A 24,070-nucleotide genomic window follows, 5' to 3' on the forward strand; every position below is an offset into this window, starting at 1 on the left:
CCGCTGGCCAATGGGGGCGCGCGGCGCGCTTGGCGGGCCGGTGGTTTGGCGGGAGCTGGCGCGGCGCGCGCCGGCCGTGTCCCCGTGGCCATGCTGTGCCGCGCGCTGCTCCGCCGCGCCGCCGCCGCGCCCGCCCGTGAGTACCGCGCCTTGCCGCGAGTACCGCGCCTTGCCGCGAGTACCGCGCCTTCCCGCATACCCTCCCGGGCCCGGCCGTGCCCGGCCGCCTCGCCGCTCCTGGCCCCCGAGCCTGTGGCGTCTGGTGCGCTCACTGTCCGTCTGTCCCATTGTAGGTCCGTCCTCAGCGCTTCCCCTGCAGCATCTCTTGGAGAACTACCAGTGCAGCCAAGAAGATGACCACCTGTCTTACGGAGAAACGGGAATGCCGGTCCCTCCTTTCGGCTGCACCTTTTCTACAGGTAAAGTCACCTTCTGAAAGCCCTTTTGGGGGGCAGGGTATGGGCTCTGCTGTCAGCAGAGTTCCTTGTTTTAAAGTGAGCTGATAACAGTGCACTTGCTCCTGCACGTGATAAACATTGGCTTGTGGTGCTCCTAGATATACTGTTGGAAAGTATTCCCTCATAGAAGCAACTGCAAAGCATTTATTTTAATGTGCCTTTGTTTCGTCTGTGTCTGTTTCAAGGTATGTCCTCTTGGTGACAGCGTGAGGCTACATAGATGAAAGACTGGGCTTTGTTCAAAATACAGGAAAACTATAACAGGGTGGAGAACGTTAGGTGGAAATCAGAGGTGGATGGATGTCACCAGGCAGTTAAACACAGCGTTTCCCCATGATGGGGGTAGGAGTAAGCAGTGAAGCTCCCGGATCTTCAGGGCAAAACTCTTTCATTCATTGTACTCTAGTTTTGGCATGAGATTTTACTTTTCTCCAAGGTGGCTTCCTGCTTTTCCAACTTAGGTCGTGGAAAATGCTGGAAGCTGTAGATGATATTTACTATAGATAGAGAAAACGGTAACTAGAGAACTATTATAGCTGGTCAGAGAGGCTCAAAAGTTGCTCCTGGAGCCATTTGATTGCTCATGTATGGTCGTTCCTGAGTGGAACATCCAGAAAAAATGCTTGCCAGTATTTCTGTATTTTAACATTTAGGTTGCCGTGTAAATGCTGTTTATTCCACAGCCATATATTTGCTGCATTCCCTATTTAAAGCATCTGTGGCCTTTCACAAAGAGCATGGGCATGATTATGTATTAGCTACATAATATAATACATTTCAATTTATTTCAGCCCCAAATTTGGAGCACGTACTGGCAGTTGCAAATGAAGAAGGGTTTGTTAGACTGTATGATACTGAAGCACAGACCACCAGCAAGCTCGTTTTTAAAGGTAAATGTTGTATAGAAGGTGATCTTCATTTGATGTGACAAGTATGGGATTCGCTGGAATCAAAGAGAGCTTTTTGCAAGTTCTTAAAACATAAATTACAATTTCAGTACTTAAATCCTTCCATATACTTAGCTGAGTCTTCTTTACAAAGCAGCAGCATGCATGTGCTCTTCAAACAGCAGTAGTAGATGAATTGTTCTGTGTTGGTTTTCATCCTAAGGCAAACTGTTGACAAGATTTCTGATTTCAGTGTCTGATGTCGTTTAGTCTTCTGCAAAATATCATTCTGCGATGCACTGAACTAATCTTGGCTTTTGTTTTCTTGTTAGAATGGCAGGCTCACTCAAATGCTGTATTTGACCTTGCCTGGGTGCCAGGGGAACACAGGATTGTAAGCAGTCTTTTGCCATCTAACTTTATTTTTAATGATTTGGCAACTGTGTACAGAAAATGACTAAAACTTTTTATTTTTCCCTCTGAAGGTCACTGCTTCAGGAGACCAGACAGCCAAGGTGTGGGATGTGAGAGCTGGCGAGCTTCTTGGCATATGCAAAGGTCACCAGTGTAGCCTCAAGTCAGTTGCTTTTTCTAGATTTGAGAAAGGTAAATGTTGATATTCCCTGTTGTCTGGTTTTTTCCTTCTTCTTTCCCCTTGGCAATGTACTTTAAGGGCTCAAAAAGGGCTTTGGAAACTGACAGGTAGAAATAGCACAGGCTGACTGAGCAGTGACCCAGCCAGTAAAGCAAAACTGTCTTTGTTGGAACTTGATGGTGTCCTGATCCTAAAATCTGCACATTTCTGATCTGGGGCAAAGATAAGATAGGATATCTACTTCCATACCTAAGTGTGTGAATATGCTTTTCATGGGCTGGTTTCTCTAGTGGGAGTGAGAAAAGAATAGCAGGAGTAAGGAAGCTAGTCAAAAAGCATGGCAAAACAATAGCCTGAGTTTTGTATTTCCAGGACTGGTATCCCAAGTGTTGGGACAGAAGGGCCAGAGGTACATAGATGGCGTTGTACTGCATTCAGTTAATTAAATTAATGCTTTTGGAAACTAATAACACTCTTTTTCTCTCAGCTGTCTTCTGTACTGGAGGCAGAGATGGAAACATCATGGTTTGGGATACCAGGTGCAACAAGAAAGGTAAATAAACTTTCAGATATGTACCAAAAAAGCTTGGTGTCTCACATGAAAGTCCCGCTCAGATGGACTTGTTGGACTGACACTTTTGATTACAATATAGGCAGCAGAGGAGTCTCAGATAACTGTACTGCTTTAGTACTGTGAAAGGATGGAATGGGTATCTCTGCTATGCATAATACATTTTTCCACTTTACAGCAGTCCCAGATTTGCATCATGATACACAGGCTGGTTTGATAATTCCCTGTGTGTTGGCAAGGAGATGAGGGGGTACAGAGTGCATCCCTGTTAGGGCAGCACAAAAGCAGATGAGATGGGAGAGATTGCTTAGGTCAGAGCCATCCAGAGGGGTGAAGAAAAGCTGGGAAGGTTCCTGCCAGAGTAGGAAGGAAGGCAGAAAGTGTAGAAAAAAAGGAGCTTGTGAGTGCTGGCAGCAATGAATATATTGTGGGAACACCTGCTATAAATACGGTGTGAGCTCATTCTGCTCCTCTTTCTGTTTTCTGGAGCTTTTCCTTCTCCAGCCCCTTCCCCTTATGCCTTTTCCTAGTTCCCTGCCCTACCACATCAGTTTCTTTGCCTGAACATGTCTTGCTCTTCCATCTGTCCCAGATTTCCTGGCTTTTCCAAACAGGCAAGTGGAGGAAAAGAGTGACTCCACATAACTGAACTGGAAGGTATAGGAAAAAAAAAAGTAGAAAAGTGCATCAATCTAGTAAAGGAGCACATTTCATAAAATAACAGACAAAAGGCTAGACAGAAAATTATAAAATAGAGTGGAAAAGCACTGGAAACCTTCCAGTGAGCACAGTTCTGCTTGGGATGAGATGGGTTGAATGCTCCGGAGCAAGATGTAAGATGTGAAAAACAGACCAAGGGGTGATGATTGCCAAAGGTAGCCTGCCTAGATCAGTTTTGCCTTTGTTGTCCATGCTGCACTGATCTCTGTAATTTTTTGCACCATGTTCTTTTCACTGGTTTTGTATTTAAGTAACAATTTTTTCTTTTCAGAATACAGTAATGACTTTAAAGGTTAGCCTCAGCCACCTTTTAGGACCAATTCCAAGCTGATGTCTGTTTTATTAAAGTGATAAAAAATTGCGTGTAAACTACTAACTGAGATGTCTTTGATTTCTTTCAGATGGCTTCTACAGACAGGTGAATCAAATCAGTGGAGCACACAACGTGGCTGACAAGCAGACTCCTTCCAAACAGAAGAAGAAGAGGCAGAACCTGAGAGGACTTGCTCCCTTGGTGGTAGGTATCTGGGGAACAAACAAAATGTGTCTTCTGAGGACAGTGTTGTTCACAGAATTCTTCCTAATTAAATATAGTGAGAAATATGTGGCTTGTATGTGGTAAATGCTTCCATTTATCTTTGCAGAGATAGGTTTTTTTGTCATGGTCATTTGCTGTGGCTAATTTTAGACATTGTTTAGTTGCCTAACAACCCATGCATCATAAAAGCCAACTTTGGGCAAGTGCTATGTGAAAATACATCTTGTTTTTTGTTTTTTGTTTTTTGTTTTTTTTTTTCCAGAGAGGAAAGGAGTGGCCAGCATTCCATTTTTGAGGGGGGAGATATGAAGGGTTGTAATTTTTTTTTCCTGTCTCTTTTTACCCCCCCTAATTTGACCAAACAAATTACTGCCTTACTGGAGTAAGACTTGATCATTTTTAATATATTAAATCTTGTGATGAATGCAGCTCTCTTATCTGTGACTTGAAAGGTGTAATCTCAAACTGCTGCCCAAACACTTATCTCTCAGTGGCAATTTCACTGGTGGGAGTGTTCAAAGGATTGTTGTGTCCTAAGTGACATCTGGTGTTTCTAGGTTCTCCTGCCTGGCTAGAAGGAGGTTTTCCCTGCATTCACATGGCCTTGAACTAAGCAGCAAGATCTTGCTGACCTTAAAAGAAAATAAAGTGCTTTTTTCTTTTCTTTTTAAGGATTTCCAGCAGAGTGTAACTGTGGTGCTGCTTCAGGACGAGCATACTCTGATCTCTGCAGGAGCTGTTGATGGGTAAGGAGGGAGGATGCCTGCTTTCCTGCCTATTCTGTGTGCTCAGTGGCGTAAAAAGATACAGACGTTTTTTCTCTAAGATCAATCAGTGGCCAACAAGGCTAGAGTTACTGCTAGGTGGAATCAACAGCTACGCTGTCAGCTTGCATTGGCTTTACTTCCTTGCTGGAGATTGCAGCACTGGACAAATTGTGCATATGTGGTAAATGCTCATTTTACTGTCTTAACTACGGGGCAGAATGAGAGCAATTCTTATCTCTCTCTCTGTTCTCATGGACCTATGAGACCACACACAGACAGACTATTGTTAGACAGCCTTTTTGGATGTGGGTGGGTGGTCAGGGCCTGGATATGTGTAGGTGTGCTTGAGAAAATGTTGCTTTGAGTTACAAAAGATTCATTCTCTTAGGTGGCAGATCTCTTGCAGCATCTTGGAGCTCAAGCAAACTGTCTTATTGATTAGCATGGAAACGACCCTCTTGGACTCGATTCTTTAGCAGCTTCCATGTGGTCAGAGCCTTTCTGAGGCAGATAAGATTGACTCTCCTACCTATGGTTCGTGACAGAGACTTGCTCCCAAAGAGCAAGGGAAAAACTGGAAGACTTGATTTTTAAAACTGCAAACTAAAACTACTTGTCCTAAGTATAAAGGCATCCTTATATTTCCTTTTACTAGTTGAAGGAAGTTGGCTTGTAGGCTCTTGTTCTGTCTTCTGTTAGTTACAGAAGGCAGTGCTGCCTCCTCACTCAAGGCCAGCAGAGGAATTGTTCTGCTTTCAACACAGCTCTGCTCTGCTTCTCAGTTGTTGTCTCTTTAGCACTGAACACTCCTCAGTCATGAGCAACCTGACTTCCTGTGCTCCTAAAAGGCTTTATCAGCATGGCAAGGGAAATTTGGAAGCTGAACACACTCGTGCTTTTCTATTGCAGTGTGATCAAAGTGTGGGACTTGCGCAGGAACTACGCCGCCTTCCGTCAGGACCCGCTGCCCATCAGGTCTTTCTGCTACCCTGGAACCAGCACTCGCAAGCTTGGTAGGGCACTGGACATGGATTTGTTAGAGTGCAGAGTGAATTTAAGAAGTACTGCAAGTGACATTTCTTATCCTTATAGCCAATTGTTGATCACACTGGAAAACTCTGCAGGGTATTTTGATAGCCAATACCAAATTTTCAAGTTGAAGAGCAAACATCCCCAACTTTTGTATCACTGCACCAATGACGAAAACTAGCTAAAGTTTCAGCAGTCCATTTTCTTAAACAGAGATGAGGAACAGTAGAGCTCTTGATGAGGAATTTAGCTAGTCATTTTGATACATGAGTAAAATTCAGATTGAACTTCCTTTGCATTATAGCTTGCAAAGACAACAGACTGGACGGGGGTTTTGTATTTTCGCCTCTTGAAGCTGTTATCAAAAACAGTACCACACTTGTTCGTGTTTCTCTGTCTTCTTTGTGCCTTTAATGCCTTACAATGCTCTGATACAACACAGTAATTCCTGATGACTTGTCTAATCAATGTGGTAATGGTCAGCATCAGTCCCAGGAACACGAGGGAAATCCTTGAGCAGGCATTTGTGAAATAATTTGCCTGCAGGGAAAGATTTTTCTTGAACCTGAATCACTAGAAAATCAGAGGATGGTTTATTCTACAAAAGCATGAGGGTTTCTCTTTATTTTTGACCTCCACTTCTACTATTGGTTGTTCCTGTTATCTGTTTGAAACGATCAAATAAATCACTTGCCTGCTCTGAAGGTGCAATTCCTTTCTAAATACCACCCTGAATCCTCATGAGAAAATGTGGGTGTTATTCTAGAAACATTTCTTACTCAGCAAGTGCTCTGTCAAACGTAGAAACTTTACCATGAAAATCTCATAGATGTTACAGACCCTTTCCAAATTTCCTTCTCTGGGCATTTCTTTGAGAATGTCTCTTTTCCAATTTTTTTTTCCTTATGAAGAACTTCTGTCTTTGTCTGTAGGATATTCTAGCCTGGTTTTGGATTCCACTGGTGCTAATCTCTTTGCTAACTGCACTGATGATAGTATCTACATGTTCAATATGACAAGTTTAAGGACCACTCCAGGTAAGCATGATATCTGTGGAACTAGCTCCAAAATACCAGATGTTACAGAGTGTAGAAAGGCAAGTTTGTCCCTCTGACATAGAGAGACAGGGACCAAGTTCTACACTTAAGAGGAGGCCTATTCAATGCTCTTATCTCTAAAGCTATGCAGGAGAGATCTGTATTTTGTGTTAAGCCATTTACATGAAATTGATAGCACAAAAACTTTTATGAGTGCAGGTACTGGTTCACCCAGACAGACTGATGGTAGTTTGCACATTAGCTCTCGTTATCCAGTGAGGAATGGCTGCTATCCAGCCTGAAGCCAGTTTGAATCTTTTCCTTACTGGCAGTCACTGATTTGTCAGACTTCTAGCTATGAATCCATTAAAAGTGATCACCTGATAACTTCAGATATTTTAAGGTGTCTTTTAAATTTAACTTCTACCACAGTTTCTGGGAGAAAGGATCCCCAGCATATTGAGAAGTTTCAGCCTTTCGGATTCCTTCAACTCTGCGTCTGTGACCTTTACATGCAAAAGATGGCCCAGAGCCTTTGGTGCACGAAGCTGCTTTGTCATAGGCCAGTGGCCACTTCCCAGAAAGTGGCAAAACTTGTTAGATGCATTCCAGCCAGACACGTAATTTATTTTCCATTGCCTTTTCTCAGTGTCTCAGTTAACTGAAGTTAAATGAACAATGTGTCCTACTGTCTGCTCTTCAGGAAGGCAGTCTGGTGGGTGGGAATGCTTCCAGAGTGGAAGAGTGCTGCAAGTAGTAAATATTAATAGCTTGTTTGTTGAGGCTAACCCCGTGTGTCACCGCCGGCTGCTCTGTGGGAGTGGGCTGCCCGGCCTGTCCTCTCACAGGAGCAGGCTCTCGCCAGCGCAGCCCTCGGCCTCCTCATGGAGCTCTTGCCTCACGTGTGCAGCCGAGGCGAGCAGTCTCCATGGCTCCAGCTGCGTGGAACTCGTGTGCTGCGGCTCCTCGGAGCGCTCCCGCAGAGGGCAGCGCCTGCCCGCCCTTGTGCCGCTCTCACTGCGCCCTCACCGCGGCTGCAGCCGCTCTTATCCAGCGCTGAGGCAGCTTTAGTTCGTCAGGAAATCCTCCTGGAACAGCACTGGCTGCCTGGTTTGGGAAGGGATTCGCTGTCTGGTGGCCACTGCACTGGGAGAGCTGTGGGCAAAAAAATTCAAAGGGTGTTTTGGGGTCTCACAACTCTTCAAAAGCCACTGAAGGCAGCCACGTGTCCTGTGGGCTGTGGATTGTTTCCTTTTCGAGAGCCATTACTAAAACAGGGCTGGAGGAGAGGGTGCCAGCCCAGCCTGGGGCTACACTGGGCAACTTGTCCTTTGTGCCCCACGAGAGGACAGGACATGGTGCAGCCAAGCCCTCCAGATCCACACTCTGCTCTCATGCCAGCTGAAGGCCCTTGTGGTTAGCGGGAATGTCAGCCATTTGGGGTGATGGTTTCAAGGCTTTAGCAAACACTACCGAGGCTTTAAATACAGGAGAGCATGACTGACAAAATGCAAGTTTTGTTGATGAAATAAAGCTGCTGGCAGCTGGAACAAGGAGCAGCCAGTGCCTTTGTTGCCACCTGGGTGGAAGAAGACCCTTGCTGTGGGACTGCCCTTGTTGATGTGGTGGCACTGGTGGTGGCACTGAGGGAGGAAGAGACAAGGAACCTGAACCAGAGTAGGGGGGCAGCCCAGGTGATGGCTGAGCCTGCCTGTGTTATGGGTCAAGCTAGAGCTTTAATGAAAGTGCCGTTGCTTTGTTTGGGAAGCCTGAAGGGCTCCAGTTGAATAATAAAAACTTCCTGCTGCCAGAGCCCCAGAGCAAGGGAGCAGTGCAACCACTTTCTCCAAAGGATATGTGGCTAGGCAGGAAAAGCCTGTAAGATCAGCCCTCCTTGCACAACTGACTGCAGGGCTGTGCATTGAGTGGGGCTTTTATTTATCTTTTTATTTTGTTTTCTCTTCACAGTGGCTGTTTTCAGCGGACACCAGAATTCAACCTTTTACATTAAATCCAGCACCAGCCCAGATGACCAGTTCCTGGTCAGTGGCTCGAGTGACTGCAATGCATACATCTGGAAGGTGAGGCAATGGGGGGAGACCCAAGCATGCAGCTTGGAGCTGCTTTTGCCTTTCATGTTCACATAGAACCCTCCTTGCTTCCCAGTCCTGCCCCAAGCAGCATGGGGTTACCTCCTGGCATGTTGTGCCTGGAGCGTGTATGTTGCTGTCAAGGCTTCATGTAATTGTTTAATGTAAAACAGAGCTAACCTCCTGCCATTGGTACGTCTCTCATCGCTGCTGCTTGTTGCAAGTGCTGTTCTTAATCTGGTTTTAATGGGCATTAAAATCCTCTTTCAGTCCTGTTGATTCAGGCAGCTATGACAAGTAGACAGTTCTCAGTTCATATTTAGCAGTGGAGCACATTAGCAGAAACCTGAAAGTTTAATTGTTTTAAAGGGCACTCTTTCCCTCCACCTCTCCCTTTTCCAGCTCCTGCCTCAGCCGTAGCTTTTTCTCATGCCTAATTTACAGTAGTTAAAGCCTTTGTATTACAGCAAGGGCTCAGGCAGAGCCTTCAGCAAAATTCCAAAGCACTGTCTGACAGCTGAGAGGCTTCGTCACTTAACATTTTGCAGTGATGTGTAGGAATTGCAAATGTCACCAAGGTAATAGCAGGCACCTCAGAATAAGGCATGCTTTGAGGTCTGTTCTCCGTGTTCCCCAAATGGGAACAGAGTAGAGTTGCTGAAGTAGAATAGACAGAAACCACAGGTGGCTGCCTTTTTCAGGTTTGGGATAATTTTTAGGGAATGTTGACTTGTGTATCCATTTCACAACGAATTTGAAAGTAAAATGCAGACCTCTCAGAGGAGAGGGTCAGCCTGCTGAGGTTGTGGTTTGAGCATGTAGCCTCTTTAATTTGGAGAACACTTGTAAGCAGCTGGGTTGCTCACTCAGTAGAGGCAGGAGTGTGGTAGCGTGACTACTGTGCCAAGTGGTGTAATTTTAACCTTCCTTGTGTTCCATGCAAGTTCAGCAAAAATGGCTGTGTGAACTTGAGTTGCACACTCTGCATTCATGTTTTTTGATACTTTCTTGGAACACAGGCTGGGACTCAGTTGAGAGTATTCGAGGATGTCATTATATCTCAAAATTTAAGCATTTAGGTACATTTAAAATGTATTAATGTACAGAAGGCTTGTGTTGCTATCGCATATGAGTGACAGATCATATTGCATATTTATAAAATAAATCATCAGACAATTACTTTTATTTTAATCCCATGGTCATACTAGAAAGTGGGACTTCCAATGAATTTGTCTCTTCCAAGATCTGTCATATTCAGAGGCTTCTTAGTTTAAATGTTGGCAGATTTGACTCTGAAACATATATATCTTTTCATGGCATGAAGACTTACTATACTGTGGAAAAAAAAAGTGGTTAGATGTTGCGTGAGCAGTTAACAGGTAACATTCTAAAGACCTTAATGAAGAGCTCTTTCTGTAGCTAGAGAGGAATGAAAGGCAGAGGAAGACCTTTTCCATTTAGATGATTTCTTTGAGAAACTTTAGCATCAGTGCTAAGTTTGTGTTTGGGTGAGGAACACTGTGGATAGAAATTATTGCTGACAAGGATGCTGTTTGAGTCTGTTTTCATATGTAAGTCACTTCCAGGCAATGAACGCTTCCTTTATTGTGTTGGGTTTGGTTTTTTTTTTTAAATTAGAAGTTTATTAATTAATGAAATCTCACTCTTGAACAACTGTTAAGATTATAAAAACTGAAGGGCAGAGAGGTTTTTCTCCACGAAGATGGCACCTGGGGTGCCTTCCTGGTAATAAAAAAGTACTGTTTGTAGACATGTACTTCCATTGTTCTTTCAATCCTTTGATGTGGATCACTCCCAGGAAACCGTATCAAGTTATGCTTTGGTCTGTCCCAGCCCTGGAATGTACGTGCTTCTGTGCCATAGGGTGCACAAAACCATGGACACCATTCTATGCTGCCTCTTGAAGATGGATGTAACAGCTGTGAGGAGAGCAACTAAAAAAAGTCTCATTTCCTAGGTTTCTCTTTTTAACCTTTCCACAATAGGCCTCACTTCCCCAACAATATCCTGCCAATTCAGGCACAAAAAGCAGCCTGTGCCGTGGCTGATCCTGCCTTAACATGCACAGACTGGCCGACAGTCTTTTGCCAAACACAGTGGACACAGCCATAACTCTGCACTCTTCTTCCCTTCACAGTAATGTGAACTGGGTGTAGTTGATTTAATTTACACTGCTATAGTGTAAAACCACCGTGTCCTAGAAAGAGTAATTCCCTTCTGCTGCTTTCCTTCCAGCAATCAGTGGCTACTGGACCACTGTTGTGTCTGTTATGAGTGTATAATAGTAAGACTGCTGTTAATTGTAAGTCAAGGTGTTCTCTGCACCAAGATCTGTTGTTTATTCCCTAAATAGGGATTTAGTTTCCATGGCATTGCATGTTTTGGCAGTGAAGGGAATGCTCTGACCAAAGCATTTAGTGGATATTTAGTCAAGTGCTTGCCTCTATCATGCCATGGGAAAAAAAAAGCGTCCTGTTAAGATGAACCTGTTTGTATCAGAACAACTTAAGTTCTGAAGCTGGATATTCAGCTGCAGTTTTGCAGACTGTTGTAGATGATGTTCCACAAGAGAAAAATATGTGTAAATCAGAAGCCTTTCTTCCATCTTTGAAACCTATATGTAATGTCTACTCCTTTTCCCACATAGTAAAGGATCTGTTCATTCCTTTAGTCATTTATGCAAATCCCCTTGATAATGTCACATCAATGATGGTGACTCACAGCTCCAGAAAGGATTGCCTGCTGAAAGCAAGCAAAGCTTGGACAGAATCTGTGTGTGTGTGTTTTCTTCTTTGGGCCACTTAATTCTGGCTTCAGCTCTGTCTGTCACTTACAAGAGCTGGAGTCGAAGATAAGTAGCAATACCGTAGAACAGGAGAAAGATGTTTATGAAGAGTGTGAGAGAAATGGAGATCAGTTGAATGAATGTGGGTGATTTAGAGAGCTTTTTTATGGACTCTTAAGAGGGTGTCTGGTCCAACTGATTGGTTGGAGGAGGAACAGGCACTTGGCAGTTGCACAAATGCCAGTCCTGAAGCCAGTGAAGGTTCATCTATGGGATTTTGTTGGCAATGGTTTTGGTTTTTTAATAAAACCATTGACCTTTGATTGGGACATTGGTAAAATGGCAGCAGAAACTATTTGCCTAACCTGATGCAAAATATGACCCTCCCAACATTTAAGCATCCTGCCTGGAACAGGTAGAGGTACTTTAAATGCTTGTGTCATGTTTTGGGCTGACAACTCAGGAGTCAGAATTCCCGTGTGTAGCAGGAATTGAACAAGTTTCCACGAACGTCTGCTTAGGGCTTCCTCAGTTGTTGCCTCATGATGACAGGCTGAGAGCATTTGATTTATGCATTTCATACAAGAAAGATGGGAAGTATGCTTCCCAGGTGGGCTATGGGGTCTTTTCTTAGAGATGTATATTAGCCTGTGTGCCTTCTGACTGTTTGCTTGTTTTTCTGTGGAATTTTTAAGGTTTCTGAGCCCAGCCTTCCTCCACGGATACTCCTTGGTCACTCTCAAGAAGTTACCTCCATTGCTTGGTGTCCTTCAGACTTCACTAAGGTTTGTTTTCTGTCTTTACTGTGAAACAATAGATGTGATGTGACAACATTTGCTTTTCAAAATGGCAGCAGCATTTGTTGTTTTGGGAGGAAAGTTTTAGCCAATTACTTCTAAAAATGTTCATTTAGGGGACAGTAATCCGACTGTGTCGTATGAGCACAATGTATCAGAACCTTTTTATTACTTTCAGATGATTTAGGCTGAGAAGTCCTAAGAAATTGCAAATCAGCAAAGACTTCTCCTGATAAGATCGTGATACTACCTATAAGAGACAAAAAAGTGAAATAATTTAATCAGGGCTTTCATAAACCAAAGGCTTGTTTTGTTGTTCCATACTCACATCTTCCTTTCCCCTGACCATTGATACACCTGCTAGTCTTGTACAGAGTGGCAAGAAGTTTTGAACGCCTTTTAAAAACCATATGGACCCTTTTCAAAAAACATTGTGACCTCTTTTCAAAATCTGAGCTGTTTTTACGACAAAAAGAGCCTCCAGTGATATTGGGTCAGTAATTATGCACCAGGTATCACTATAAGGAAAACAACTGAAGTAGGAAGTTTGTTCAAATGTTTGGCCTAGCTCAAAACTAGAAATAACCCTGAAAAATCCTGAACAATGTCCTAAGAGTTTCTTCCACCCCACAATATTAAAGAGGTCAGCTGCTTTTCCTGGCTTGCAAGGCAGCACCAGGGCTTCAGAAAAGCATTACAGTGTAGGAGGTTGGAAGTCCTGCAGGCAAACATGAGGAATTGTTCTAGTTTCATAAGAGGCACAATATGAGAACTGGCATTTCAGATGAAACCTGTGATCTAGAGGTAGTCCAGCATCCTGATCGTGATGTGTTGGAAATGCAGACCAATTCAGCCTTTCAAACTGTTACTGACACAGGGAAGAAATAGTCAGCCATTGTTCAGATGCCAAAAATGGAAAATGTGGTGCTAAGACATGTCAGGAAGCTGCTTGGTGTGATTTGAGAGGCAAGGTTGCTTTCTGTAGGGACAACATTGGTGTGAAAAAGGTCAGAGTAGAGACACTTTCCCATTCAGATTGCTGTGAACTTTCACCCCAGCATTTCCTTTTTCTTTCTACTGATTCCCTGTTGAGTCACCAGCTAATCTGCCTGAACAGAGCCATAAAATGTGGGCTAGATGGGTGCTGCTCCTTCGGTTGGTATTCCAGAGATCCTTTTGGAGCACGTGATGCTGTGGCAGGGCTCTAGACCAGTGTTCCTGGCAGAGCTGGGTTCTCTGCCAGATACTGCTGACATCTGACTCTGAAGAGATAGCACAGCTCATGCAACAGCCTTCCAATGTCACCTTCTCGGTGTGTTGCGAATGTTTGTCCCCAAGCAGAAGATGTCCTCAGCAGCAGAGGCAGATCAAGATGCAGGTGCAAAAAGGAGCATGGCTGCTTTTGTCTACCAAGGGATTGAAATCTCAAAATGTGCCATGACCCTTGCTGAGCAGACTAGTGTCTCTTAACACAGCCATGTGACACAAATGGTTGGTGGTGACTGAGATTTCTATAGCAGAAAGACATGGATGCAGCAGCCTTGCCTGCTTTAAAGCAAATACTGCTGCCTGGTACAGTAATGAAACAGAGTTGGGTTCCTTTCATTGTTTAGTGGTCAGTCTTGTACCCCTTCAGCCAAGCTTCACCATCATTCATATTGGCATGCTGTGTTGGGTGTAGCTGCTCCAGTTCACTCACCCAGTGATCCGTAGGATGTGCCCTGGTTACTCTAACACACAAATTTATACTTAGATTGCCACGTGCTCTGATGACAACACTGTGAGGATTTGGCGCTTACGACGTTGTCCTGAGGAGGAGAAATCAGTACCCAGAAAAGCCAACTTGGTGGGCTGGGTCACTCAGAAGAAACCAGAAGAACATGGAGCAGGTGAGGCCCCTGAGCTATTTTGCTCTGCAACATGGCTGCTGAATTTTGTCTTTTCTCTGTACCAGCGAAAGCCTTTGGCTTGTCTTATTAACCTTATGGGGTTTTTCTCATATTGGGCAATAACTCATATAGCCAGACAGGCACTTCTACTTGTAAATACATCTGCCATCAACAGGACAGGCTGGCTGAAATAGCTTACAAGTATTGGCAAAGTCTGTATGGCCAGACTGCAAAGCAAATATTCATTGACACAGCTTGTTGGGCAGCCAGATCTTCAGTGGGGTTCAGCAGGGTTTGATAATTGAACAGCCAAAGGAGATGTCACCGTAGCAAAAACTCACACTTTTTCTTTCTTTATATCAAATAATAACTGAGAGCAATAAGATCATATGCTTTTTCCAGTTTGCTGGAAAGGGCTGGCAGCACATACACAGCCTTGGAACTCTGAACTGTTTGTTTCTGCCTATAGTTGAATCATGGACAAATTTCTCAGGTACAGTTATCAGTATTGTGTCTCCTTCTTTGTCTTTAGTCAGTGGTACTGACCATATACAGCCAAATGCTCTGTAGTGAAAGTACTTTGAAAAAACATGTAGACAATTGTGATGATTCTAATGTCCCAGAATTATTCATGTGTTAAGTCTAGTGAACAAATGCTGTACCTTTCTACAAAGCCTGGGCACTCAGACAAGCTGAGCAGCATGCTCTGAGCTAACAAGCAGATGTGGGCTCTGTAGAGAAGGTAGTCACTAAGCAGGTAGTACCCTAGACCAGAACAAAGGAACCCCAATCATAATATTACTTTTAATTTGTCTGAAAACTGCATTTTGTTGCAGTAGAGTAGGTGAAAGAAGAACTGCCCCCCCCCCCCCCCCCAAGTGAAGTAAGATGAGCTTCTCTGCAGAGTAGCTCTGGAACTAAGAATACAATAGCTTCCCAGCAGCTGCTGCTGTGACTTCCTGCATTCCACCTATCTTTTCAAGCCACCCTCCAAATGAATTTCATCTTGGCTAACGCAAATAAAGGCTGAAGGTCTCCAAATCCCACTAATGGGATAGCATTACCTCTAACCTTTCGCCAGTGAGTAACAAGTCTAGCAGGAAGTTTGCAGGACAATAGGAGGGAGAGTGCCAGGTCCACTCCATAGCTGGTAATTGTTTTGCGTGTGCACACGCTCTTCCTCAGAGAGGGCTCAAAAATCCCTTACGTGTTTCAGAAAAACAGAAGTAGGCATAGGTCTAGACCAGAAACGTGAAATCTAAAGTATCTTATACACTAAAACTTTACAAGTCAGGTTTGGCAATAATACCAGAAAAAGTACTTATTTCTCCTTGCTCTTGCTGCATTAAAGCAACACGGGAGGGAAGAGGAAGTACACAGACACTGCAAACACAACAGCAGGCTTCCTGCTGACCTTGGCTCTTGAGCACAAAACACGTGCTGCTAGAATATAGGAGTTATCTGCAGAGACTGATTCAGAGCTGGCAAACAGAGTACTATTTCAGACCTGCTGGGATGAACCTAGTAGTTCCCCACCCATTTTTGTGGAACAAATTGTGAGATTGAGGTATTGATTGTTGACCTATATCATCAAGTGTAGCAAGCAGAGTTTCCTTTGGCAATTACTTTTGTGGTTTCTTTAAGTTGTACTACTTTCACTGTGGTTTTGTATAACCAAATTTCTGGAGCAGGCCTGTGTGTGGACAATTTGTGATTCTTAAATCTGGAGAATGATAATACCATTCTGCAAGATTTGTGGCAGAGAAGGTAGGAAACATCCAAAATAACCTGCTTTGGTGTGATGCAGGTTGACTGCAGGTATTTGCTGTATTGTATTACATGCAATGACAGCATAAATGGAAACAGCTTTAATCTGGCTTAGTAGAAGCCTGAATAATACATGAAGCCTTAGAAAAAAAAGCCTGATCTTCCTATTCTTTATCTCAAATTTGTGTTTGCTTCTTGTCATGACACTCATCCAGTTCCCAGGATAACTTTTTTTCCATTGTCCAGTATGTCCAAAGTACAACTTTCAGACTGGTTTGGGATTCAGAGTGTTCATACCCAACTAGTCATGCAATATTTCTGCTGAATGAATTTGTAATGGTCATTAGGGATCAAGAATTGCTGAGGTTGCTACTTTCTTCTCCCTCTAGGAGCTCAGATTTTCGAGTGCAACTAATTTCCCAGCTGAGTTATTAGTGTCTTGTATGTGCTCATTAAACTAAAGATTAGGAGAAGAAATCTTGGCAGTTACATTCTCGTAGTCCACATTGAAGTAAGTTGTTATGGACTAGCATATTTTATCAGGAAAGGAGCCTTTAACTCTGTTTTGTGTGTTGAAGTTATTTGTAGTGGGATCCTTTAATATGGGGTCCTATTCAATTTTGTTCTAATGCAGCAGTACGTGTATTTTGGATACTAGATAGATAATACAGTGAAAGGAAGGATCAGAAGAGGCTTAGTATGGTACATAACCAGGCATGTAGGTGCTCACTCAATATGTTGTTTGTGAGACAGCCCAGCATAGTGAAGAAGATGGCAGGTTATTCACACTAGACTTCTCACTGTTCTAATGAAGTGCTAGTGCTGAGAGCAGGGAGTTTGGATTAAAGCCCTGGTATACACCAAATGTTTAGTGCTCTCGTGCACAGGGTAACTTAAGGCACTACCTTATTTAATTGCATCAGCCTGAGTTAGGTGAATGAGAAAACAGGCATCTTACAAACCCACTAATGTTCTCTGTTGGAGGGGGCTGGAAATTAAAAAAAAAATTAAAAATAAAAGAACCCTGTCTAATATTGCTGCAGACCAAGATCTTTGCTATGTATGATTCCCACAGTTGTTAGTGAGGTCCTTAGGCCCATACTTATGACTGCTGTTTCCTGGGTGTTCAGAACTTCTCTTTTACAAGCAGAGGCATTTATATCTTGGCTGGTAAGCTCAAAAGCCACTGTGAAATACCTGTTTGAGAATCATTTGTTTTAAAGGAATAACTTACTACTATGACAGATTTTATTTCCTTTGGAATATAAGTCCTTGTTCAGGAGGGGAAGAATTTCTCAAACTTCCCTGGGTGTGTTAAATAACTACTGTCTCAATTCTGATACAGCATTGCAGAAAGTCCTCCAGCAAGATAGATGAGAGAATGAAAATATGTCTTTCACTGTTCTCACACTTTAAAAAAATCTTTAAAATATGCAGCTAGTAATACCTGACTAGGAGCATTATTCACATGGTGGGGCATCACAGTGTAAGGCTTCCTTGGAACTGTAATTAGCTGTGGGACCTGCTTACAGTACCTTTGTCCCTCAGCTCGGTTATGCAGCTGTTAAAGATGCAGGGCAGGTGGGGATCAGCCTTTTTCCCAGGAAGCTCTCTGGACTGAACCAATGCAAAGCTCCAGCAAGGCTGGATAAACTTGGAAGATTCCGGATTTGTTTTGTCTGTTTGTTTTGGCTGTAGCTCATGTAAGAGAGCTTATTACTGAAGGGATAGATGGCAGACATTACTCCAATGTACTGTATTATACTTTATCAGTGTGATACAGGATTTTATGAAGGACTTGTACTAGTTTAACTAAAATCAGAGGGATTTATACAACTTCTTAGTTCAAAAGGGTAGGTCTGAGGCACATGGTCAGCACTGATTCCTCTCCTGGTTGGAAGGGGTGTTTTTAAAAGGACTGTCCTTAGTCTGCTGTTCTGTGTTCCTCATCAGACTACTTATTTCTCCCCTCTTAGGGCGACCAGCCAGCCCACAGAGCACTCCTGCCAAGGCCTTGACAGCGGGCAGCATGTGCATTTCCTCGCCACGGCCCGCTGCCTGTGCTCCCACTTACTCTGGAGACCTTCCGCTGCCAACCAACACTCCGACGGTCGCTGTCAAAACCCCGACCACCACAGCCTCCACCCCAGCCAAGCCCCCTGGAGCCAGCCCGTGTGCCTCTCCCAAACTGATCCCTTCCTCCAAAATGTCCATCAAACATTGGGTTACAAGGACTCCGTGCTCTTCTCCTCCAGAAGTGGAGAAAAAGGCTCCTTCTCCTAGAAAAGCCCTGGCAGAAGTCCCCCAGGGTCTCCTGGAAGCTGCTTGCCCTCCCAAAGTCCCACACTCACAGTTTGAAAAGCGTGCCAAGAGAAGGCTTGACTGCAGCAAGGAGGGTGATGCGGGGCAGAAGTGTCTGCAGGCCTGTAGCTGTGTCACTGAGCTGGACCATGCAGCTAAGAAATCCAAGCTGAATTTATGTCACTTGGTTCCAGACCAAAAAGCTTCTGATGAAGACTCTCTCAGCCTGGCTGACTTGACTAACGACCATGAAAGCTCCAGCCACAGCCCAAAAGAGCCTTCCCTTTCTGGAAGCCATATTAATCCATCAGGCATTCAAACTTCCCCCCAGCTTTTCAGATCTCCACATGGGAAAGACACTGAGGTAGTAGATAAAGAGAACAGTTCTCCTGAAAGAAAAAATTGGTTGTCTGCTCTGGGAGAGAAGCTACGGACTGGCAGAGCTGGCAGCCAGAGCACATCAAACAGCCCCCTGTCATCCTGCAGTCCTGGTGCCAAAAGACAGGAGTCTGTGGCAGTGGCCACTTCGCCAAAAACTGTAAGTAGGGCAGCCAACAACATTGTCATGAAAGAAGTTATCCTTAGCTGCCTCTCTCCCCTTGTTTGTTCTCTCCTGCTCAGACACAAAGAACTACCTGATCCCTTAGACTATGGACAAAAGGGATGATTTCTGGCCTAATAAGCCAGATACATTAATGCTTTTATCTACTAATCCCCTCCACCCAGGAACAGAATTTTTATGATGTGTCCTTCATTTTCAAGGGACTTAAGGCATGCAGGAGCTCAGAGATCTTTGCGGCTCCCAGCTGGATGTTTGAAGGATGTAGCCGTCATCTTAAATACAGCTGTACTCTGAGAGGCACAATAATGCCAACAGCTTTCCTGGCAGATCTCCTGTTTATGTGTTCACCATCACATCTGCCTGTTTATGTTACTGGAAAGCTACTTAAGCACTGGAAGAAAGAGCTAAATTCTCTGCCAGCTCAGGTAGCAAAAGAATTTGTTACCCACGTTAAAACTGTGGGGCATTAAATAATGCCTTCAGTTCCTTCAGTGGAAAACTGGCAGAAAACAAGAGCTGTATAAGAGTCAGAGGGCAGGCTACCTACATCATGCTACTTTTGGTGTACAGGAAGCCTGGCACAGAGCTCATCCTAGGATCTGAAATGAAAGTTAAGCTTATAAAGCAGCTGAAAACGTTGGCCTGAGGGTTTAACTAGGAAATTACAATTACATTTTTTAAAACAAACCAAACTTGTCTCTGAAACTGGACTCCCAGTGTCTTTGACTGAGTCTTATTTCAGTAAATGTTAGGTAAATTTTCAATCATCAAATTTTAGTTGTACTCTCAATTGAATATCGGATGCAAGAAGTTGTTGCCATCATAGAGGCTTCTTTCATTTACCTGTTTTCATCGCTTCCAACACTTCTATCAGATATGACGTGGGCAAGCCATCACTCCTTAAGTTATTCATAGCAGCTGTACTTTTCATGTCATGGCTGTACCAAGAAATCGTGGCTATAGGAAACCTACAGCTACTTGTGACTACTTGTGCTTCATGCTGTACGTGTTTAAACACCAGAGAGATTTGCCCTGGAGAGAGATTACTATAGAACAATTATCTTTTCTGCCCAGTATGCTCTGGTTCAGATTTTGGGATGCTCCTGTGTTGTTCTCATAGCCTGAGGAGATGCCAGGAATACCCAACAGCATTCCTTGATTTTACTGTATCTTGGAAATCTGCAGCTCTCTTACCTGCTGTAGGGAAGCTGAAACTGCAGCTGGAGTGCATTTCTCGTGGCAGTGGGACAACCCGAGGATTTAGACAGCATCTCCTGTAGGTACTAAGCCTCCTATCTGTGAGACAGATAGTTATAAAGAGCCTTTCATTTACTCTCTTAGTTGGGAAGCCGAGCAAACTGGAACGATGATGGAGGGGAGACTTTGAGACTCCTGCAGCATATGAACTGTTAACCTAGAAGTGTTTCATGTTGGTTTTGGTTTTATTTCTTGCTAGGCTTCAGCCACTTCCGTTTCCATGAGGAAGATCTGCACATACTTCCACAGGAAGCCACAGAGTGACTGAAGCAGCGTGCAGTGGTTGCACCTGAGGGGTGTTGACACCGAGGTATCAGGACCAGACCTAACAATGCCAACAACGATGCACCAGGATTACACAATTTGTTGTCAGAACTTCACAGACTTGAGGTTTTAGTCTTCCTGTTTTTAAAGTTGTTAACAGTTGAAGTCAGCTGAGTGTGTAAAATATACACAATACTTACTCATGGTCTCTTTCTGACTTAGGGTATGTATTTTCTTATAAACAAGGTGGTTTTTACGTGGCAACTGTTCTAGTCCAAAGACAGCAACAGCTCTGCTGTGTATTGTTGACAGGCGCATATAGCTTGTTAGTTTATGTTACTAATCTGCTGTTCAAATCTGCCTCTACTTAAGAGTAGTGTGTAAATCATTACACTCTCCTGAATGTGTGTACAGAAACTTACTGGAGGTACAGCTGAGCCTCTTCATGCCAAATGGCATTTCTGCAGTTACTCCTCTAGCAGTGCAATGACTGCCTGCTTCCAGCAGGGAAGTTAGCAATGTGTTAATTAAATATAAAAAGCTTTTAAATACCCCATGTCCATCTGATGGTGACTATGATGTAAGAAGAGACAAAGTATAATCAAGTACGTAATGCCTGTACTCCCCTTGCCATCCCCTTTCTTCTCCACTCTGGAAACTACTGTATTTATCTACTTAGCTGCCTCTTGAACCATCAGCACTACAGCTCTTGAGACCAAAAGTTTACCACTTCTATGAAATAAAATACTGGCGAGGTGTGTTAGAAGAATTACTTTGGTCTATCCTAAATAGCCATCCCCTAGCAGCCCATTGCCAGTCAGCTCTTACAGGTTCAGCCTGTAGCAAAGGCATTAGTAACTGCTTATAACATACCTGCATAACACTTTTATAATACAGTAGTTACAAAATGATACCTTATAAACTGGGAGAGAGGCAACTGACATTTTAGAAAGCACTTGAGAGCGTTTACATATTAATTTTAAACGCTTTGCCATTGTTAGTCATCCCTGGTGCTGATAGAACATGGTCACTGAAATGAGATCACTGTCCTGCTAGCTAATGACACTAATTTCTCAGCCAAGCTTTCCCCAGGATCTTCTAGTAGAAGTAGGATCTTCTGTTAGAAGAGCCTCATCTTAGGTTGGAGCATTTACTCTGTTTTCTAGTGTAATAGTTCCTGTGAACTTCAAAACCAAACCCTCTGAATCCCTAGTAAGTTTCTCTACTGCAGAAGAATTGAGGTATTTGAAGGGGATAGGATCCCACTAACTTATGTTTTCTATCCTAAATTTTAACACCTACTTCAGAGTAACATTGGAAAGCAAGGTAGCCGAAAGGGATTAGAAGGAAACATGCTGGTCTGTATTTTATGTGGTAGATTGTATTTTGCAAGGAAATAAATTACTTGAGATAAAATGGCTTTTGTGAAAGGTCTGTTACAGCTACAAAGCAAAAGTAGATGTGTAGTGTGCTTTTTAAAAAAAGAGTAGTTACTATCATGTTGCATCTTTTAGCAGAAGCACTCGGGTACGAATAGGGGCCAGAGCAGCTTTCTCTTGTTTACTGAATTACAGGCCATCATCCTATGAAAGTCAATGTAGTGCTTCAGGCATATTTTTATAATTCTTCTTAAAAAAAATTGATTTTTTAAAAGTGATTATCTGAATAGATCTAGTACCTTAGGCAAAACAGGAATATAAAAAAACCTGCTTGTTTAATTTTAACCTACTTCTGGATATTGAAGTAGATGGAAGTAGTAGAAACATAACCTAAAATAAGTAGGTTTGGGATTTAATTCAGTCTTAATTTTAATTATTATAGTGGCTGTGTGGGGTACAACCTGCCTTGCCTACAACCAGATTTTCATGCAGGATTCTTCCATGCAGTTTGTAAAAAACATTGCAGAATAAGGAAATCTGAACCCTATTGAAATACATGAGAGTCATCAGACACTTCAACAATAGGATTTCATCTTTCTCCACTCTTCCACAATATTTTCCTCCTCCAGAAATGTTCTGCAGCCAAACCATTATCTCCTGTATCTTGTAAATGACTACCTAGAGATGATATACACTTATGGGTTACCACTTGGATGAATAACATTCTGTGGCCATGTGAGATTTTCTTCTTTCAGATGGTACTTGTTTAGTGGAACAACTTGCTTTATGGACCACCAGGCATTAATTTTTTCATCTGAAGCTCGTATCAACCTGGTTCAGAGTCTAGGAGAACTAAATAAAACGTATTTTTTTATGTCCAACTGCCTTGACCTTACTGTGATAAAATCAAAATTGCAAAAGCACAGAAAAATTGCTGATACAAATCCTATGTCGGGGTTCAGAGTACCCAGTACTGCCTTTACCTGAGAAGCTTGATAAAATAAGCATCCAGAGAGCTGCTTTGTATTGTTTTTGGCCAGCAAGCTATACCTCTGAATTTTCTTTCCTATACCTCTGAATTTTCTTTCTTTCTAAAGGATTTACAGAAACTCTGACCTCCATGTGTTACAATCAAATTAAGCCTTTTAAGGTATTATTCCCAAATCCTACATATGTATGTAAATCCCACCTTAAGTATCTTACAGGTTTTTCCATGCAGATGATAGTGCTTCCTGATGTCTTGTCTCGGTCCTCGGTGTTCACCCTCTAACTGCCAAGTGCGATTTGGAACTGACCACAGCAGTTTCTGATGGTGCTGCATCCAAGAGCTGTTGCTGCTGCTCTGTTGGAAGTTGTGCCTCTCCCTGCTCAGCTCTGAGCAGCCAACCAGTTTGGATTAAGGGCAGCTTGACAGCGACTGGGGCTAACCCTGCTCGGCAAAACTGAGCAGGCACTCCCAGGATCTGTACAGATGCATGGTCAGCAAGCCTGGGCAAGCATTTCTGCTGGGAACAGCACTCACTTCACAGTCCCTTGGGGAAGCTAACTACCAAGAAAACCTAAAATTTAATTGCCTCAGTTCCCTGCCTCAGCAGATAGTTGTAGACCAAAACCGTGGAGGGGACTGATGTGAGCGTGTGGGGACAACATTGCCACCAAGGGGACTGTGCTGTCTAACTACCTCTTGATGTGTAGAGCTGGCCACTTCTTGTTGGTCAGGGAGTGCTTGAGTCTTCCTCTGGCATGGTTGTTTCTGCAGCCACTGAACATGGCTGAAATCTCCAGTATGGTGAGTGTCCACACCACCTTGTAAACTGAGGTGACAGAAAAACGCACTACTGTGGCATTGAAAAATGTTCTAGTTGCTCTCTGTATGTGGTATATAATTTCTTAAGTTCTGTTTAGAAATAGATGCTTTTCAGCCAGGGATTTGCCAAAAGCATTTGGTAGCTGGGTATTCAAGGGTTTGTGTGTGGCTCTTTTAAAGAAGCTCCTCAAGGTCAAATATTAAGAGTTTTTCATCACCAATATTTATTTGCCAGTAAATGGGAAATGGTGTTCATCTTCAGGTCCACTAAAATCAAATTTCATTCTTTCCCTCCTGAAGCTGACCTAAACAGTTTTCCAAGTGGAAATTACCACCCTCTGTCTCTACACAGAACACAGAACCCAATGGTTCATGGTTTTCCCTCTCTCTGATTTATGTATGGCCCAGTGTACAATAAATAAAATACATCCTGTTACTATACAGCATCCATGTGTTGTCCTTCAAAGAACAGCTTAACCCAAAACAAACTGCTCTTCATCTGCACTGCGCAAAATGCCAAATACAATGCAAAGCATGGATGAGGGGAAA

The 24,070-nt window shown here is 43.3% G+C and overlaps 1 protein-coding gene across 1 annotated transcript; it reads left to right on the forward strand.

The window, feature by feature from the left end:
• Window positions 1-77: 77 nt before the first annotated feature.
• On the forward strand, window positions 78-23,960 carry DTL (denticleless E3 ubiquitin protein ligase homolog). Its single transcript, XM_048299675.1, has 15 exons — window positions 78-136; window positions 294-419; window positions 1,250-1,348; window positions 1,678-1,739; window positions 1,831-1,951; window positions 2,428-2,493; window positions 3,633-3,748; window positions 4,442-4,515; window positions 5,446-5,549; window positions 6,498-6,602; window positions 8,571-8,683; window positions 12,194-12,283; window positions 14,049-14,184; window positions 17,928-18,790; window positions 20,271-23,960. The coding sequence occupies exons 1-15, from the start codon at window positions 91-93 to the stop codon at window positions 20,337-20,339; spliced, it is 2,190 nt and encodes a 729-aa protein (XP_048155632.1). The 5' UTR covers window positions 78-90; the 3' UTR covers window positions 20,340-23,960.
• The last annotated feature ends 110 nt before the right edge of the window (window positions 23,961-24,070 follow it).

This window comes from Corvus hawaiiensis, chromosome 3 (assembly GCF_020740725.1).
Source record: "Corvus hawaiiensis isolate bCorHaw1 chromosome 3, bCorHaw1.pri.cur, whole genome shotgun sequence".
Taxonomy (NCBI): Eukaryota; Metazoa; Chordata; class Aves; order Passeriformes; family Corvidae; genus Corvus; species Corvus hawaiiensis.

What these genes read in the sequence shown, in the direction of transcription:
- DTL (XM_048299675.1), top strand. Translation starts at nt 91, where the DNA reads ATGCTGTGCCGCGCGCTGCTCCGCCGCGCCGCCGCCGCGCCCGCCC. An exon ending in TACCAGGTGCAACAAGAAAG is followed by an intron (nt 2,494 to 3,632) that starts GTAAATAAACTT and finishes GATTTCTTTCAG; the next exon opens with ATGGCTTCTACAGACAGGTG. An exon ending in ACCAGAAGAACATGGAGCAG is followed by an intron (nt 14,185 to 17,927) that starts GTGAGGCCCCTG and finishes CTCCCCTCTTAG; the next exon opens with GGCGACCAGCCAGCCCACAG.